The sequence below is a fragment of the Phlebotomus papatasi genome, chromosome 3 (assembly GCF_024763615.1).
Source record: "Phlebotomus papatasi isolate M1 chromosome 3, Ppap_2.1, whole genome shotgun sequence".
Classification (NCBI taxonomy): Eukaryota; Metazoa; Arthropoda; class Insecta; order Diptera; family Psychodidae; genus Phlebotomus; species Phlebotomus papatasi.
Window position 1 is genome coordinate 25854445 of NC_077224.1, and position 16788 is coordinate 25871232.

Sequence of the window (16788 nt, forward strand, 5' to 3'; positions counted from 1 at the left end):
TTACGATAAAATATTATGGTGGTTCTTCTAACATATTTCTCAATATTGCAGCTTTTAAATAATTTTATAAAAATTTTCTCGAGTTAACTTACAGTTTATTAGTGCCACTTTCATTATTTTGGCTCAAAAGTATCGCATTCGGGGCTCATTTTTAAGAAAAATAATGCAGAACTGAAAATTTCGTCTCCTGAAAAGTTGTCAAAAGGAAGTTACGACAAATGCTGATTTAACTGACGAAATAGCAAACTCTCCACACTAATTTGCGATAATCAGTACCGTCAGTACCCTTTAAGAGCTTTTCTGGAGAAAGCTCGTAACCTGTGAATTGCTATGTACATTTGTTTTTAAATCAGCTAAGCAAATCAGCCAAATCCCTGAATTGACCCCATAGTCAGATAATGATTTTTAAATACTCAATAATTGTCAGATTTAAATTAAAAATAAAATTTTTAGAATTTTTACATTTTTCTTATCAAATTTGTAATGATAGGAGATATAACCAAGTACCGGAATTTGAAAAATATTCATTTTGTAGGATAATATCGATAATATACTTCAGTACTTTTTATTACAGATAGTCTGTAGATTTACCCTTTTCTGACTCAAGCAAACTCAGAGAGCTTTGTAAAACTTTTGGTAACAGAAAATGTTCGTTGGGAGTAAAATCGAACAAAAATTGCGCCATAAATTTCTGCTCTGTTTTACCATCGTGAGTTCGGGTGCCATTCGGAGGAGTTCGTGTTCCGGAAGGCAGTTTCGGAGTTGGTGTCAAAATTGTGACAGTGGTGACAGTGGACGATGAACCGAAGGAATTTGCAAAAATAATATTACGTAGCGAAAAAGAGCATTTATTTATTAAATTACCATAAAAATCGCGATAATTTAATTACGGTGGTGTGTCCCAGGGTGCTCTTGACTTGTTTCCGTGCAAATTTGCTGGAAACTTTGGGTGTGAATGGGGCTAAAGTCGCTGTGCTGGTGAAATACGCAGGAAAGAAAAACAGAGAGTGAGGGGCGAAAACATCCGGACAAGGAGGGTGGGTAGAAAAGTGAGTGTCGGTGCAAAAAGGAGCCTCAAAGTGGATTCCGGTGTCACGAAAATTGGTGGTTTTGGTGTTTTGGGGATGTTTTAGCGTCTGTAGAATGTGAAAAAGGAGACATTGAATGTGTCCAGTGGAGTTTGCATAGAAACAGAGTGATTGGTGTGTGCGGCTTTGTGTTGCTGGGAGAAGGGTGTATTTCCGGAAAGGAAAGAGAATCTGGGGCTTGTCCTCTGTGGTAGGTGTGAAGTGTTGTTTTCGGCAAAATGTCAGGGATTTGGGAGATGGTTCGCATAGAGCCGTGTCACCCATTGTCCTCATGATTGCATCCCCGTCTGCGAGGCCTTACCACCATCCGCCCCAGTAACCCCAGCCGGGTGGCCAGAGAGCCCGTACAGACTGTTCCGTGTGTGTGTGTGTGTGTGTTGAGGGAGTTTTGAAATTGTGATATGGGTGCCAAAGCGAGTACGGCCAATGGGGGGGAACACCAGCATCACCATCAGCAGAGTCCACGCACCAGGACCTTCTCCACCAGCAGCAGCAGTGACGTTGTGAATGGCGGTGGGGCTGGATTCAATCTCCTCAGGGCTATTCCACGCATCCAGATGACCGCCACATCTTCCCAGGATCGTCAGAGGGCACGGAGTTTGTCCTCCGTTCCGGATCTCCAGAATGCGGCGGGCGGCGATGCAGCCGGCGCCAGTGGTGGACACGACACACTCTCCATCCAACCATTTGAACACCACTCCCTCAGCCCAGACGATCCGAGCCCCCTTGAGGCTCACGTGGCCAGTGCCCTCACGCTCAATCGCGTCTTCACGGCCACTTCGCTGCCTTCGCATTGGTCCCTCAATGGTACGTACCGAGCAGGTGAGCATCATCTTTCTCTCTCTCATTATTGTCTCTTACTTCCTTATCTCCCTTATCTGATAACGTTGATCTGGCCACTTTGAATCAACTACAGAATACTACTCTTGGGCTATTGCACTTGGACTTCTGGAGGACAAAGACTTCTCCAGAGGCCTATAAATTGACTATTGCAAAAACAAAGGAAGAGTCTTTGTTCTTTGTTCGAAAGATTCTTTAAATCACTGAACCTTTTCTTAGGGGAAAGTATCACAAAGACATTAGGAAAATAATACGTTGTGCAAATATTTAGAGGAAAGATGGGCAGTTCAGATGATTTTAATAGAAAAAAATAATAATAGAATAGATTCGACTTTATTTAAAAAAAATTTCATTATCAAAAAGCATTTAGAAATCATATTGAAGCTTATGCCTTGAACTGGGCAGTTGTAGCGAATAAAGGAATGATTCCTTTGTCTTCCTCGTCTTCCTTTTCTTATCTTACTCTCGAATGTACTATCTCATATTTGTGTCCAGAGAAAAATCGAATGTACAAAAGCAGGAGTAAAATATGAATTTTATTTCTGACGAAAAATCACTCAGTATAATTTTTATTGCAAACCATCTTAAAATTCTAGCAGTTTCTCGCAGTTTGCAGCGATTACTATCCTCGAAGTTCGAAATGTTTTTATACAAAAAATGTCTTTTTTTCAATTAAAAATTGTTTAAAAAAATCTACATTTCAAATTACTTAGTATATAATTCTAGCAGTTCTCATAATTATTCAAACGACACCTAAGAGAAATAATTTTAATTGCTAGCATTATATTTTCATCCCTTGATGTTTGCTTTTTTTCACCTCATGAGATCTTCTCTGTACCGTCACTAGTGCTAGTGGTCAAACGGTTAGAGATTGAGACTTGAAGTTTTCAAGGGATCCTCTTCCTTCACATAAGGCTCATTAGTATGATTTTAAATTTTTCCCAATTTATTTTAAAATCAATAATACCAATAATAAAATAAATAAACTTAAATAAAGGAATAACAGTCTTATGGCTGATGCGAGAAAATGCCAAAAATGTGTATTTTTATAAAGAAATAAAAATACTCCCCGTATGATGCACAAGATCAAAATTTAAAAGCTGCTAGAATTCATCAAAGGTTGTATTTTAAAATATATTTAGCACCTTTGGTGCCTTTAACATATTTTTGAAAAGCCAATCAGAAATTCACAATGTGAAATTATGAAAAATTACTTTATTCATACAAAAGACGAAATGTCAAAAAGTGCAAGAATTACCAGCAGACAAAAGTGTTCGAAATGAACAAAATTGAAGAGAACCATGAAAATCATTTTAATAATTAGTTAAATTATTAAATAAAATAAAAATTCATTAGAAAATTGTAAATTTAATTATATTTTTTTTTACTAGAATAATACTTTTTCTTATTATTATTTATTTAATTTAAAAGGTAATTTAATTAATAACATATCAAATAGTTTTTTTTTATTTTATTAATTTTGAATATTTCCAATTCAGCTGATACTTCTAGCAATTTTTATCATTTCCTCGCTTTTGAGACTTTTTGCTGAAAATTAGTATTTTCAAAAATGTACTACTAAAAATGATTGCTAGAAAAGTTCTTTTAAAGCCTCTGCGCATTAGAAAAATCTATGTCCATAATTGACCGTTTATGTGCATAAATTTTTCTAGTGTGTTGAGGTCATTATGAGGACACAACTGTCAATATTAAGTATTCATATGGGTACTACCTTTTACAAGAATTTTTTGTCAATATTTGGAATATTAAAGGAAATTGTTAAAACTTGTATGGAGGAATTGTCAAAACTTCTTCAATTGCCTGATATAGAAATAATTTTTTCTAGTGTCTAGAGGTCATTACTCATGCTAAATTATTTGAAGACAAAACGAAGATGTTCAAAACGTAAAGGAATTCGTAAATATAATTTTCTTGAAAAGTGTAACTTGACAAGAAACCGTTAAAGCCCGTAAGTCAATTCTAGCAGTTTCAACGTTTTAGGTGTACAACAGAAATAATAGTTCCTATTTTCATTGTTGATTGACTTAGTAAATTTTTAATTAGTTTTACTAAAAATAAATAAGATTATTTTTATAAATGAACAAAAAACATTTTTCTTTAATTTCATTTTTTATGAATAATTTTTGTTAAATAGTAAAAGTGCCTTTTGCACTTTTACTATTTAAGCTACGAAATTAGCAACGTTTTCCTGTCTTTTCTACACATTCAAAATGAGGTTTAAATATCGTCCATTGGTGTCGCTTTTGTATCAACAAATGCTCTTAGCATAGTTGCTGATTCAATCAACGAAATGTCAAAACTACTAGAATTCATATTCCCTGGGGAAGAAAGCTCTGCGTCTCTGTCAATCGATCATCTAACACAATTTATGCACAGTATTTCGTAGTGATAACAAAAAATTTTGCAACATGCTAACTTGGCGAAAAGCGTTCACTTTGAGGTTATTTTTTTGGCTTGTTCGTTTTTCGGTCAATATACTGTGATTACTGGCTAAAGCCAGAAAGATTGAGGCCTAAACTTATAAGACGTGATCAAAGATACGCTGACAAAATATTTTTGTGTAAAAGATAAACATAATTTTACTCTTTAAGGGCGCTTGAATGCTTGACAGCTTTTACTAGAAAGCCAAAATTAAAGTTCTCCAGAAGATGTCAACTTTTTTTTACGAGTACTTATGAGGAAGGTTTCGTAACTCTAAATATGTTTCATTGAAAATCACCGGTGGAACTTCTTGCCTTCGCCCAACCTTATAGCTCCGTATAATTTCATGGAGTCTAAATTCGCGTCCCTTTCTTTCTCAAAACATTTGCATAAGTCTATCTTATTCTTTAGGTATCAAAATTGTACTGAACTAAATTTATTTGCTGTGACGTTTAAAAGAAGAAGAGTGCGAAAGAGATAGATATATGCAAAGCTTTTAAGAAAAAAAGGACGTGAATTTTGACTTTATGAAATTTTTCTGATCTAAAAGGTGTGCCGGATAGCTATAACACTATGTTATGCAGTCACAGAAGTGACACAGAAGTTAGGTTTTTCCTTTACCGATTCGAAGGTATATCAGAAAATACTTACCTAAAAATCCGTTGGAAGTTCGAACGTGTAAACTGAAAAGTTAAAAGTGAGCAAGTTCATGAAAAGGACATCTTAAACATTCGAACATTCTGTCCTCCTGAAAATCCACAAAATGACACAAAAATTGTGAAGCTCAGAGGCAAAATGACACATATCCTATGCTTTAGCCATAGAATATGTGTCATTTTGCCTCTGAGCTCCACAATTAACTTTTGCAATAAACGTTTGCGCACTATTGTTGAAATTTATTAACGATTGAAGTGTCAAGTTCGAAATTCGAAATGGCAGAACAATCAGCGGTAAAGCGGCGAGTATGCGAACTTGCCCTTTAGGCTTTCGGTAGATTTCCGAATAGGTTTGGCTTGGCTTTGAGTGGGTTGGTCCGGGTTGGTCTCTTCGAAAGGTGATTAGACTGAACGGACTTTCGTGAAGCTTTCACAGATACAGTCAGTGAAAAACTTAGAATAACTGAGATTTCACACCATGTTTATATAAATTGTTATCTAAACGATCTGTAAAGTAATTCGAGCAATTTTCCATGCGTGAAAACTGTTTTTCGTGCAGTTTTCGAGAAGTTTCCATATCTGCCATAATTTGTGCGCCTCGCAGTTGAAAAGTTCGAGTGAGAGGAAAAATCAAACACTTGCTATCTTTTTTCTGACATTCTCGCAGTTCAGAATGTATCAATATTGATTTTCTATGGGACAAAACGGTTAGGTATATTTGGGTTAACCCTTTCAACAAATTGTTTTGTTTTTGGGACATCGGTGTCCCTCTCGTCCTTAAATGGTTAAGCTAACTCTTATGCTTAAGTTTGTGAGAAACATAGAAACGAGAAGGATTCAAAGATTCTAATCTGTATGCACCCTATGCTACTTGTTGCTTACTGGACTTGACGTTCATATCAATTACCAGAAGACCTAAATCCTTATCACCCAATTGCGATTACTTAATTTCCCGGTTAAAAGGTAAACACGCCAGTGGAATTATCAAAAGGGAAGCTGAGTTGATGTATTAAATTTTTGAGTTATTTATGGTGAAAAAATGCGATATAGAAAATTTCATTAACTGGGCTATCTCGCTGTGAAGTAAATGACTTTCCTTGCTTCAATCTTTAGCAATTCTCCGTTTTCTCACATTCTTTTTTAGCACATTTAATTTGATAGGCAGTGAAAACTTTGACCTTTGTTAAGCTTTTATATAAATTCCTTAGTTTTGTGTGATATTTCTAAATTTTTTTTTGTTAATTAATTGGGAAAATTTAACTTAGAATTTTTCTACTGAAGGATTATTGCCACAATAATGGTTTAAATGGTGTCTAAAAGTGGTGGAAATAGGATAAAATTTCCACTTTTCGGCTTCTATAAATGGAAAATTTGCATAATTGGATGAAGAAACAAAGTTTTAAAATAGTTATTTCTCCTTATTCCTGCAATATTGCACACAGTCAGGGTTTACTGAATGAAAAACAGAATGTCTTTTAGTGAACTTCCTCCAGAAACAAGAGAGTGCTAAATATATGTGTCTTGTTACATTTTTATCCAACTATTCTTGCTTTGTCTATGGAGTATTTTCTTTTACATCCCAAAAGCAACAATTAACAAGTTTGTCTGGATGCTACAAATCCGCATTAATCATTGAGTTTTCTCGTGACTTAAATTCTCTCTCACTTGGCAGTTCTTTGTCATTGAGACTTGGAGAAGAAAAAAAAGAAAAGCCCTTTTTTGTGCCTCCCGGTTTTTAGCTTTGCAATTCCAGGGGAAAAGTCTTGGATGTTTATATTGTGCTGCAATTGAGGGATTAGTGTACAGACGCGGATTTCAAAGTTGAACAATCAGCACAAAAGTGGAAGTCTCGAAAGGCAAACACTCACACACTTTTTAAGCTATATTCCCTCTTTTCTGGTTTTCCTTCCTCGGGAAATCGATATGGCGGAAATGCACTGAATGCTAGTTTGTCGGTGCTTTTGGCAAAGAAAATCACTTTTGACTTGAGCCAGGAAAGTTGCTTAGAAAGGATTTTTGTGTAGAGAGAGAGAAAAAAGAGGGAGTTTGCAAAACCTTTTCACTTCTATTAAGTGCTTTATACTTTTTTTTTCAAACAGTTTTTTTTTGTATAATTTCAATATGCTACAAATGGTAATTCCAATGTATAGCAATTTCTCCGATTTATATTTTAAAATGCTCCTCTACCGAATTCTTTGACTGAGAATGAACACATTTGCAATTAATGAAACTTGAAAACATACCCAAAATAAATATATTTCTTGTAGAGTATAGTTTTGAAAATTATTAAATAAGCAAGACTTCAATTAAGAAAAGTTTTCCTTACTTACAGTACATGAAGATTATTTTATACTTTGAGGTTATGTCGGATATGTAACCTCAAAAAGCAGGTGATGTTTCGTTTAGAAAATCTGATAAATCTTTATTTTAAAGTCTGTTTAAATAGGGAGACATTTTATGCAGTATATCAGCAAGTTTCGTAAAATCTCCCGTAATGGTCCGTTCTTGAGATAAAACACTCTGTAATCTTTTATAAATCTTCCAAATGTGTCTTGGCTAAAAGAGAGAGAGTAAGCCCAAACAGAAGTAGATTTTGATTCTCCAATAGTGTCTTGGATAAAAGGTAAATGGAACTCAATTTGCACAAAAAGTCGTTGAAGTTCGAAGAATTCAAATTCAATTTCGAATTTTCATACTAAATTTTCGAACAAGGTGGGGAAAATGTATCAAATATCACACTAAAAAGTTGGCAAAGAGTTACTTAATGATTATGGAGTGATTAAATACTGGGGCAAGAACAGTAAACGTCGTTGTTCTGTTGTTTTCCTCACAAACAATGTGAAGACCGACACATTTTGACAGCTTTGAAAATTTTGCAGCTTCGTAATATTGCAGCTTCTTAAAAATCGGGTTTTGCTATTGTACGCAGTGATTCTAATCCATGGCCATATATATTCTAATACCTTGCCCAGCACGTTACGCTTCCTGAAAAATAATGAGAGCCTAGACCTTTTTCAATAAGTTCAAGAACTAAGAATAAAAGATGGGCCTAAATCTTTAAGTTTTATGTGTAATATTTTATGGTTCTTTGCGGAAAAAAACAACTAATTGCAAGTTATAGAGGGTTTGATACGATTATTATTTACGTTAAAATCTGATTCTCAAAGGGGGTTGTTTTTGTGGAAAATTCACAAACACTACTGCCTTGACAGCTCGGGAAAATCGGACTTTTGCAGCTTTGGAAAAGTATAGTCAAGTGTGCTAATCCGGGCACTTGGCTATCTGGATCGTTTATGACTAATCCACTTAATTTGGGATTTTGGCTTTCGGGATTTTGGCCTATTCGGAATTTTGGCTTTCGGGATTTTGGCGTTTGGGATTTTGGCTTTCGGGATTTTGGCTTTCGGGATTTTAACCGGGACCCATTTGTTCATATGTCTTATAGGTACATATTCCCAGTTGTATAGAAATTGTTTCGAAATTATCACGTCAACTTTTTTTACTTTTACAAGAAATTAAAACTTTAACCTACAAAAATATAATAATCTAAGGTAAAGTAATTTTAAACCAAACATAACCTCTATTACATGTTAAGAATTTTGTTCATTTTCTTGAATAATGTATTTAATTACCGTATTTGTATATACAAGTCATGAGACCATAATATATAAGATGTTTGAAAATATAAGGTTATGACATAAAAGTAACCTCACATTTAAAATATCTCTTTTATTAAGTAGAAACATGAGGGTTCTGCTTGTATACAGAGTAATTGTGAGACCATAGATCATTTTCTTTTATTTAAGCAAGAAATTTTTTAAACTGATTTTCTGGGTATAACCTGAAAATATTACACTTCTTTTAGGTTAAATGGTTATTATTTTTTGAAGTTAGATAGTACATAACCTCACATTTCAAGACAAGAAAACAACATAATAGATCCATAGATTGATTTATTTTTGTAATGATTACAAAGATTACAAATAAAGGTTTGTTAGATAGGTTGAAGGTTATGTATCAACGTATCTTTATTTTCACCTTAACCTTGTATTTTTTTAATGCTTTTTCTTATATGGTTATCAGGTTATGAATCTTTTAGGAGACATTTTGTTAGCGCGCTGATGCTATGAATACCACGTTATATTGCCAGAGTTAAGAACTTGCCCAATAACTTGTGCGTAATATCAGGAAAATTTCCATAAAATCTCTGACCCTCTCACTGTATGTGAACTTTTGCCCTTTTCACATAACAAACTCTCACTAAATGGTCACCTCCAACTGCTACGTCATACATTAACGTTTGCCACGTCATAATAGTTGTGCAATAAAGAATATTTTGGTATTTTCGAGACTTGAACTATTTTTTTTCTTGTTCGACCGGAAAATACACATTTTTCCTCAGCACAATATCTTTTTTTTTTGCTTTGCTTTACTTTTCCAACACTCTCACATACTATAAAATTTTTATATTTTGGGTGAAATTACCATAAATTTATTTGTTGACATCACTGTAAGAAATGACGCAATTTGGGGCCTCAATCAAAGGTTCCATTTGCATTAGGATTTGAGGGAGGATTGTGGGGTTAATAAAAGGTGAGAGAAGGGGCTTTACTTTTATTCCTGTAAATTACCTCTCAGGGAAATTTAGTGAGACGTGGGTTGTGGCACGAAAGGAAAGAAGCAGTGGCATCATTAGAGAAGGGAAGTATCATGGAGGTATATATACTGAGGAGAGAGTGTTAAAAATTCATTGTCAGAGGTTTACGAACTCACTAAATAATTCCTCAACACTTTCGTTCTGTATTTTCAACCTACACTGACTCTTCCGACATCCCTTTACCTGAATCGGGCATTTTCAGCACTTTTCCTTCACTTGAGAAATACAAGGAGATGGTTTGAGGAGTTGCGGTATAAAAACGAGTGACCAAGTGAAAATACTTGGCGATATGGGCGAAGTTTGTCAGTTTGCTATTGCTTGAAAATTCGTTTCAGATTAGGCTGTTGAATTCTATTATAACTTAAATTCATAATCAAAATGTTTCCTTTTGCATGACCAGCGAGTATATAGTTAGCTGAAAAAGATAGCGTTATCAGCATATTTTTTCTGAGTCGATTAGCAAAAATATGCTGACTGGTTAGCAGTTTTCTAACATAAATTGCTAACCAAACACATGAAAATGGCACTACCTCACCAATGTCGTTTTAAAGTTAGCAAAATTAAGCTGTAAATACACATGTCAGATAAATTGAAATCGGTTAGCAATTGGTGCTCGCTGGGGAGCGATACTAACGGTTCTGGACGAGTTTGAAGCGATAGAATGAGCGATATGTACTGAGAGATTCTTATCATTCACAAGTAGAGCTTGAAAAATTAGTTATCGGCTATAAATCAGTTCATTACCGGTTCAGAACCGATTGGAACTGGTTCAGTTTTATAGGAAATTCCAAGACCTTTCCAACGAGCCCAAACATGACCCTTTCGCTTGATAAATGCGCTCTATACTTACCATCCACATGTAGGTCTTGAAAAATTCGCAAATCTATTTGAAAAGCTAAAAAGAGACATTGGCACCGTTCAGTAATAACCTTTCGAAGAGACAAAGCCACTTGAAAGCCAAGCCAGACCTATTCGAAAATATACCAGAAGCCTAAGGTGCAAGTTCACGTACTCGCCGCTTTAGCGCTGATTGTTCTGCCATTTCGAATTTCGATATTCTTGACATTTCATTCGTCAACAAGTTTGCGCAAAAATTACTGCAAAAAATGATTTTTTGTGCAGTTTTGTGGAATTTAAGGATGGAAGAATGTCTCAAATGCTATTTCATTCAAAGAAATGTCCTTTTCATGAACTTGTTCATTTTTATGTAACTCATGGGTTTAAACGTTCGAACTTCCAACGGGTTTTTAGGTAAGTTCTCTCTGATTTACCTTCGAATCGGTAAAGGAAAAACCTCAACCGGAGAGAGCTCTCAAATCGGGAAGGTTATTCTGAACGAGAGGATTCTTACTTCTTGATACTTTCGCAAGGTGTCTGAAGTACATCCTGTTCAAATTTCGAAGTGCTCAAGTGTCAAAATGTGTTCGTTTTCATTTTATTGTGAGGAAAAACACAAAGCAACGACTTTTATTGTTTCTGCTCCATTATTTAAATCACTCCATAACCACTGAGTAACTCTTTTTTGCGAGCTTTATAGTGCAATATTTCATACATTTTCCCCACATTTTTCAAAAATTTAGTAGGAAAATTCGAAATTGAATTTGAATTTTTCGAACTTCAAGTACTTTTTGTGCAAATTGAGTTCCATTTACCTTTTATCCAAGACACTATTGGAGAATCAAAATCTACTTGTGTTTGCAACCTTGTGACTTTTCTTTAAGAGAAATGCAGAACGTACAATGCCTTTTCTTTTGTAACCATATTTTTGACATTGTAGTGAGAGTGAATGAGATATAAATCTATAGTCATCTCGCTCACTCTTATAGGCAGTTCCGAAAACATGTTTACAAAACAAGAATTATTGTGCACTGGGAATAAGGAATTCAAAAGTCGATGGATTGTAGATATAGCTGTCTTTTTGGGGTTCGAGCTAAGGAAAACAAGACTAATTTCTCACATAGTAAATCATGTGGAAAAAATGCTTTTCATTTTTATCCTCAAGAGAGAATTTTTTTTATTCAATTTTTAGCCTTTCGTGCAAGTTGGTTGAATATATAAATACAAAAAAAAGAAGAAAAAGGACTCGAGGCGGAAATGATGGAAGGATGAGGTTTTTTTTTCTTTCAACTTGAATCTATCGGCTTAAACAAATATTTCCTCTTCTATGCTATCGCTGCAAATAATCTGCTGAAGAAATCTGGTATGTACAATTTGAAGTCATGGGGTATAATAACAATCACGCAACATGACGTCATTGTTTTATCAAAATCCGTAATGAATATGAATGGGCTCTAAATCGTAAAGGCAATTTGTATTAAGCACTTTTAAGAAGTTCAAAGTTCAAGGTTTATTGTGCTCTTTTTTTCACATCAAAAATCGGTTGAAGGAAATTTAATGAAAATTCTTAACTTTCTTGGCAATTTTACTTCTCATCCTTTGGCCTCTATTTTTTTTTTTTTACTATTCTTGAGCGCTACTTCCTCAATTTTGCCTTCAAATTCTATTAGAATTATGTTGCTCTGTGTTTGTTGACTTGGACATTATGGCATGAAACAGAGTGTAAGAAGAGAAGAGCAAAAACACAGAAAGAAGTTTTCCGTCTACGTGACAAAGGAGTGAGATACACGCGAAAAGCAATGTGGTGGGGGAAAAAGGGAAATGAGGAAAAAATGTGCAAATAATCTCCAATGTACATGATGTAGTCTAAATAGACAAAATAGAGAAAAAAAAAGTTTAATGTGATGAAGGAATTCACAGACTTCATTTGCAAGTCAGAATTGCTTTATGGAATTCTGGTACATCGCATTATTTAATTTGACTAGGAATCCTTGAACAAAATTATTTTCATCTTAAAAAATTTAAAAGATAAAATGTCAGAATAGGATTGTAATGGGTTTCGCATAATTTATTTTTACGTTGACATTTTCTTAAGTTGATTATAAAAAGTGAAAGGTTGAGGGTAAAGTGTTAACTGTTTTATTTTTATTTAATGTTTCTGTGGTTAGGTGAAATAAAAAAAATTAAAGGGGTGACAAAACGTCCTATGCTTTACGAAATGCTCGAACTTGTAATTTAGATGCTATGCACCTAAAAAGTACGGGAAAGTAGGGCTACTTTGAGCTGTGGAGCTACGTTGATGTATTTTTTGCCTATATCTAAATGAAGCTGGTCCTTGGAATTATTTTAATTAGATCCACAATTGTTTTGTCTACCTTACATCATATTAAAACCAAGTTTTCCTTAGAAATATGCGAAAAAATCGTGTAAAAATGTTATTTTACAGCTCAACGTAGCTCCACTTCCTCCTACTTTCGTATCAATTACCGTTTACCAGTTCAAACCCGATTTAAACCGATTCATAAATCACTCAAAATATCCCCAAAATGGCGTAATGAAATTTATATATAGACAAAAATTACTTATCGGTTCATTCCCGGTTCAGAACTGATTGATACCGATTCCTCTCGTTCAGTAATAACCTTCCCGATTTGAGAGCTCTCTCCGGTTGAGGTTTTTGCTTTACCGATTCGAAGGTATATCAGAGAGAACTTACCTAAAAACCCGTTGGAATTTCGAACGTTTAAACCGGCGAGTGACACAAAAGTGAGTAAGTTCATGATATGGACATTTATCTTAATAAAATTGCGATTAAAACGTTTTGCCATCCTGAAATTCCACAAAACAACACAAAAATTCACTTTTTGTAGCAAATTTTTGCACACTGTTGACGATTGAAGTGTCAAGAATATCGAAATTCGAAGTGGCAGAACAATCAGCGCTGAAGCGGCGGGTATTGGAACTTGCACTTTAGGCTTCCGGTAGAGTTTCGAATAGGTTTGGCTTGGCTTTGGAGTGGCTCTATCTCTTCGAAAGGTTATTACTGAAGAGAGCCATTAGACTTATGATAAATCCCAAGACCTTTCCAACGAGTCCATAAATGACATGATTAAGTTGGGATATCTCTCTCTAGAGCCTTTTTAACCTTTGACCATGAAAGAAAAACGTTATTAAGGATGATTCAACGGTATATTTTCGTATATGGACGAAATGGAAATGTCCGTCTGGAATCCAAAAAACAAGGTATTGGAGATGGTGGACAAAACAAGATCCAAAAAACAAGATGGTGGACAAATAAGGAGCATGTTAAAGGTTCCAGGGTCGATTTATTAAACTAAGGGTAGAAATTTTGAGAGTAAAAATATCGAGGGATCATATTGTTCTCTCTGTGGAGTTCGAGCAGTAAAAATGTAAAACCTGTAGGTAATTTCAAGACCCTTCTAACGATACTGTGTTTGTTATACAAACGGTTAGGTCAGTCAACAGAAGCATAAAAAAATCTTTTTAAAATCACCATTTTGTTTTTAGGTCCAAATGGAATTGAACCTAAAGCTTTCACATTATTGAGATTATTATCTATTGCTATCTTCTAAACTAGAATATCTTTAGATGGTTTTTGTTATCTTTATCAGTTAAATAAATCAACACGGAAGATTTAAGATTAACTTCTTTTTATTTTTATCGAACATTGAAAAAAAACGTAGCTTTTTGAATAGGGGATTTTGGGGCAGAATTAGCCAGGGGTGGAATTAGATATCTGATTGTTTTACCGTACCTAAAAATACTACGGATTTCTCATAGGATTCGAATTAAGCAAGTAAGAAATGACCGGATGGCTCTAGCATACCTGTAAAGAAATGTAGTTGCTTTATCCTGTTGAAAAAGGATCGCCTTTTCTCTTTCTTTCTTCTAATCGATAATAAAATTCTTATTGTTTCAAATTAATCTAATTTATTTAAAAAAAAAACCAACAGAATAACTTAATATTCTTGGAAAACTTCTTGAAAAACAAATTCTAGCTAATTCTTAATGAAATAAAAGGGTAATAGTGACTTCCGCTTTCGAGTTGCCTGATGAATCCGCAAAACGTATTTTCCCGCTAGATGGCGACTTATGTCGTACCATCAGTTAAGGATTAAGGGCATAATGCCCTAGACACACTTGCGACTTAAGCCGAGAGACGACTTAGTGGAAAATGATGGAAATGCAGTTTGACCATTATTTCTATTATAATTTCGCTAAGCCGTCTTTCGGCTAATCCTCAGGTCTGTCAAGGCCCTAATAGACAAGAAAAACTTATAAACAGGAGGTGGCCAAAATCACCCGCAGGAGACAAAGTCACCCGTACTTACAGTACTTCAATTAGTCGTATTTTTGAAGGGGGCGTGGTCTAAAATTTTGTGTGAATAGTCAAAGGTAGTCATATATTACCTCTTCGAAAAATATTGGTTTTATCTAAACTGAAGGATTCCAGCTAGAAATTAATTTTTTTCCACATTTTTTCTAACTTTTCTAATGGATTATTCACACCCTAAAAATCAACATTTCCTCTTCAATTTTTCTAGGCCTAAAATTACATAATATTCTAAACATCAAATTTATCCACTTTTGTGACTGTTTCTACAGAAATTATCACATCCACGGAGCGACATTTGAATCACCAACAACCAATGTTGATGAACGCTAATGTGTATTTCTAGACAACATACAATTTTCCATCAAGCATTCTTCACATCAGCTATTGCTTCAAGTGCTTTCCAGCATTTTCTCTCCCTTGTCAGTCACTCAACCACTCATACACGTCCATCAGTATTATTTTCCCTTATCGACCCCCAGTTTTCCAGTGAAAGAATGAAGGAATAAAAAAAAAGAAAACCATCCACTTTAAAGCACATGTGAATAATTTCAGAGACTTTAAAAGTTTTATTTTAAAGTCTCACGCAATTTGCTCTGCCAAACACTCCCTTCTGCAATTCCAGTCTCGAAAATTTTGATCAAACAGTCGATGTTTGATGGTAAAAATTCGTACGTGCGAAAAATCAATTTAACAATCACGGACCTGTGCAAGTCCATTGCCACTGATCACATGAATGTTTGATATGGAAAATCGAGCGTTGACTCACGTTATCAGCTCAACAGGAAAGTTTTTTCCTCAGCACAGAGAATAGAAGAGGCAACTGCTGCTATTATCAATCAAATAGACATAGCTTAAGATAGATTTATGATGAATTTTCTCATAATATTTTACATTTAAACAATTGTTTAGATGTCTAGGAAAATAGGTTCTTATTATTCTTACATAAGATATGCCTCTTGCCTTTTCCAATGAATTATGTTACTCTCTTGTCTTAAGTTGTCTCGACAATAACTTCTAAGTATTTTTTTTTGGTTAAATTTCTAATAAAGTTTTGAATTGTCAGACAGTTCAGGCAGAAATTTCTCTGATAAACAATTGTGACAATTCTAATACAGGGCGAGTAGGATGAACTGCAATCTTTCAAAATTCTGTATTTTTCTTCTTTCAAAATGTATTTTATTGGTGTGAACCAGAAACAACACAGAAATCTTTGAATATTTGTGATGTGGCTACATTGAAAATGCTATTTTTTCGCATATTACTAAAGGAAGCTGGACCTATCCATAATTTAATTTTGATCCATAATTGTTTTGTCTCGTAATTTTGGTTGGCGCCCGATTTTTGTTACTGATGGGGTGTCCTAGAATATCCATTCTTTCTCGTGAAAATGTTTGTATGACCACAGCTTCAGAGCTTACTTAGGGTGAAAGGAACACCTATTGACACATTAAGAAGTCGTGTCAGGACTTATTGACATCCTACTCTGTGTACCATTTGGAATACGAAATTTAAACACCCAATCTTTATCAAAAAACGTAGACTAAGGAAGGAAAAACGTAATATTAATTACATTTTATTAGATATTTAAGAGAGGTGAAGAGGTGTTCCTTCGATTCTACTTACTTAAGTGACTGCAACGTCACTTTAAAGGACCGGGTGTCTCGGACCAACTTGCTTCAGTCCTGGCGACTCTCCGCTTGCTCTCTTTAGCACTCTAGCATCCCCAGCTGTTTAAGGATACTGTCCTCCAATTCTTTCCATTGTTTTCTGGGACGTGCTCTCATCCTTGTTCTTTCAGACTTACTGATTAGTAGTTTTCTGGGTATTCTTTCACTTGGTATTCGGTAATAATGTATGGCTCATCATAGAGGACTTCTAGAGATGTGAAAGCGATAATAGAACTTCACGTAC

The 16788-nt window shown here is 34.7% G+C and overlaps 1 protein-coding gene across 2 annotated transcripts in view; it reads left to right on the plus strand.

The window, feature by feature from the left end:
• Positions 1-738: 738 nt before the first annotated feature.
• LOC129807364 (E3 ubiquitin-protein ligase znrf2) overlaps positions 739-16788 on the plus strand; it is a 51812-nt gene continuing 35762 nt past the window's right edge. The window contains exon 1 of one of the 2 annotated variants that reach the window (XM_055856582.1): positions 739-1910. In XM_055856582.1, coding sequence (XP_055712557.1) covers positions 1490-1910 — 421 coding nt within the window. In that variant the 5' untranslated portion in view covers positions 739-1489. The remainder of the gene's footprint in view (positions 1911-16788) is intronic. The other variant, XM_055856583.1, reaches the window with a different exon arrangement.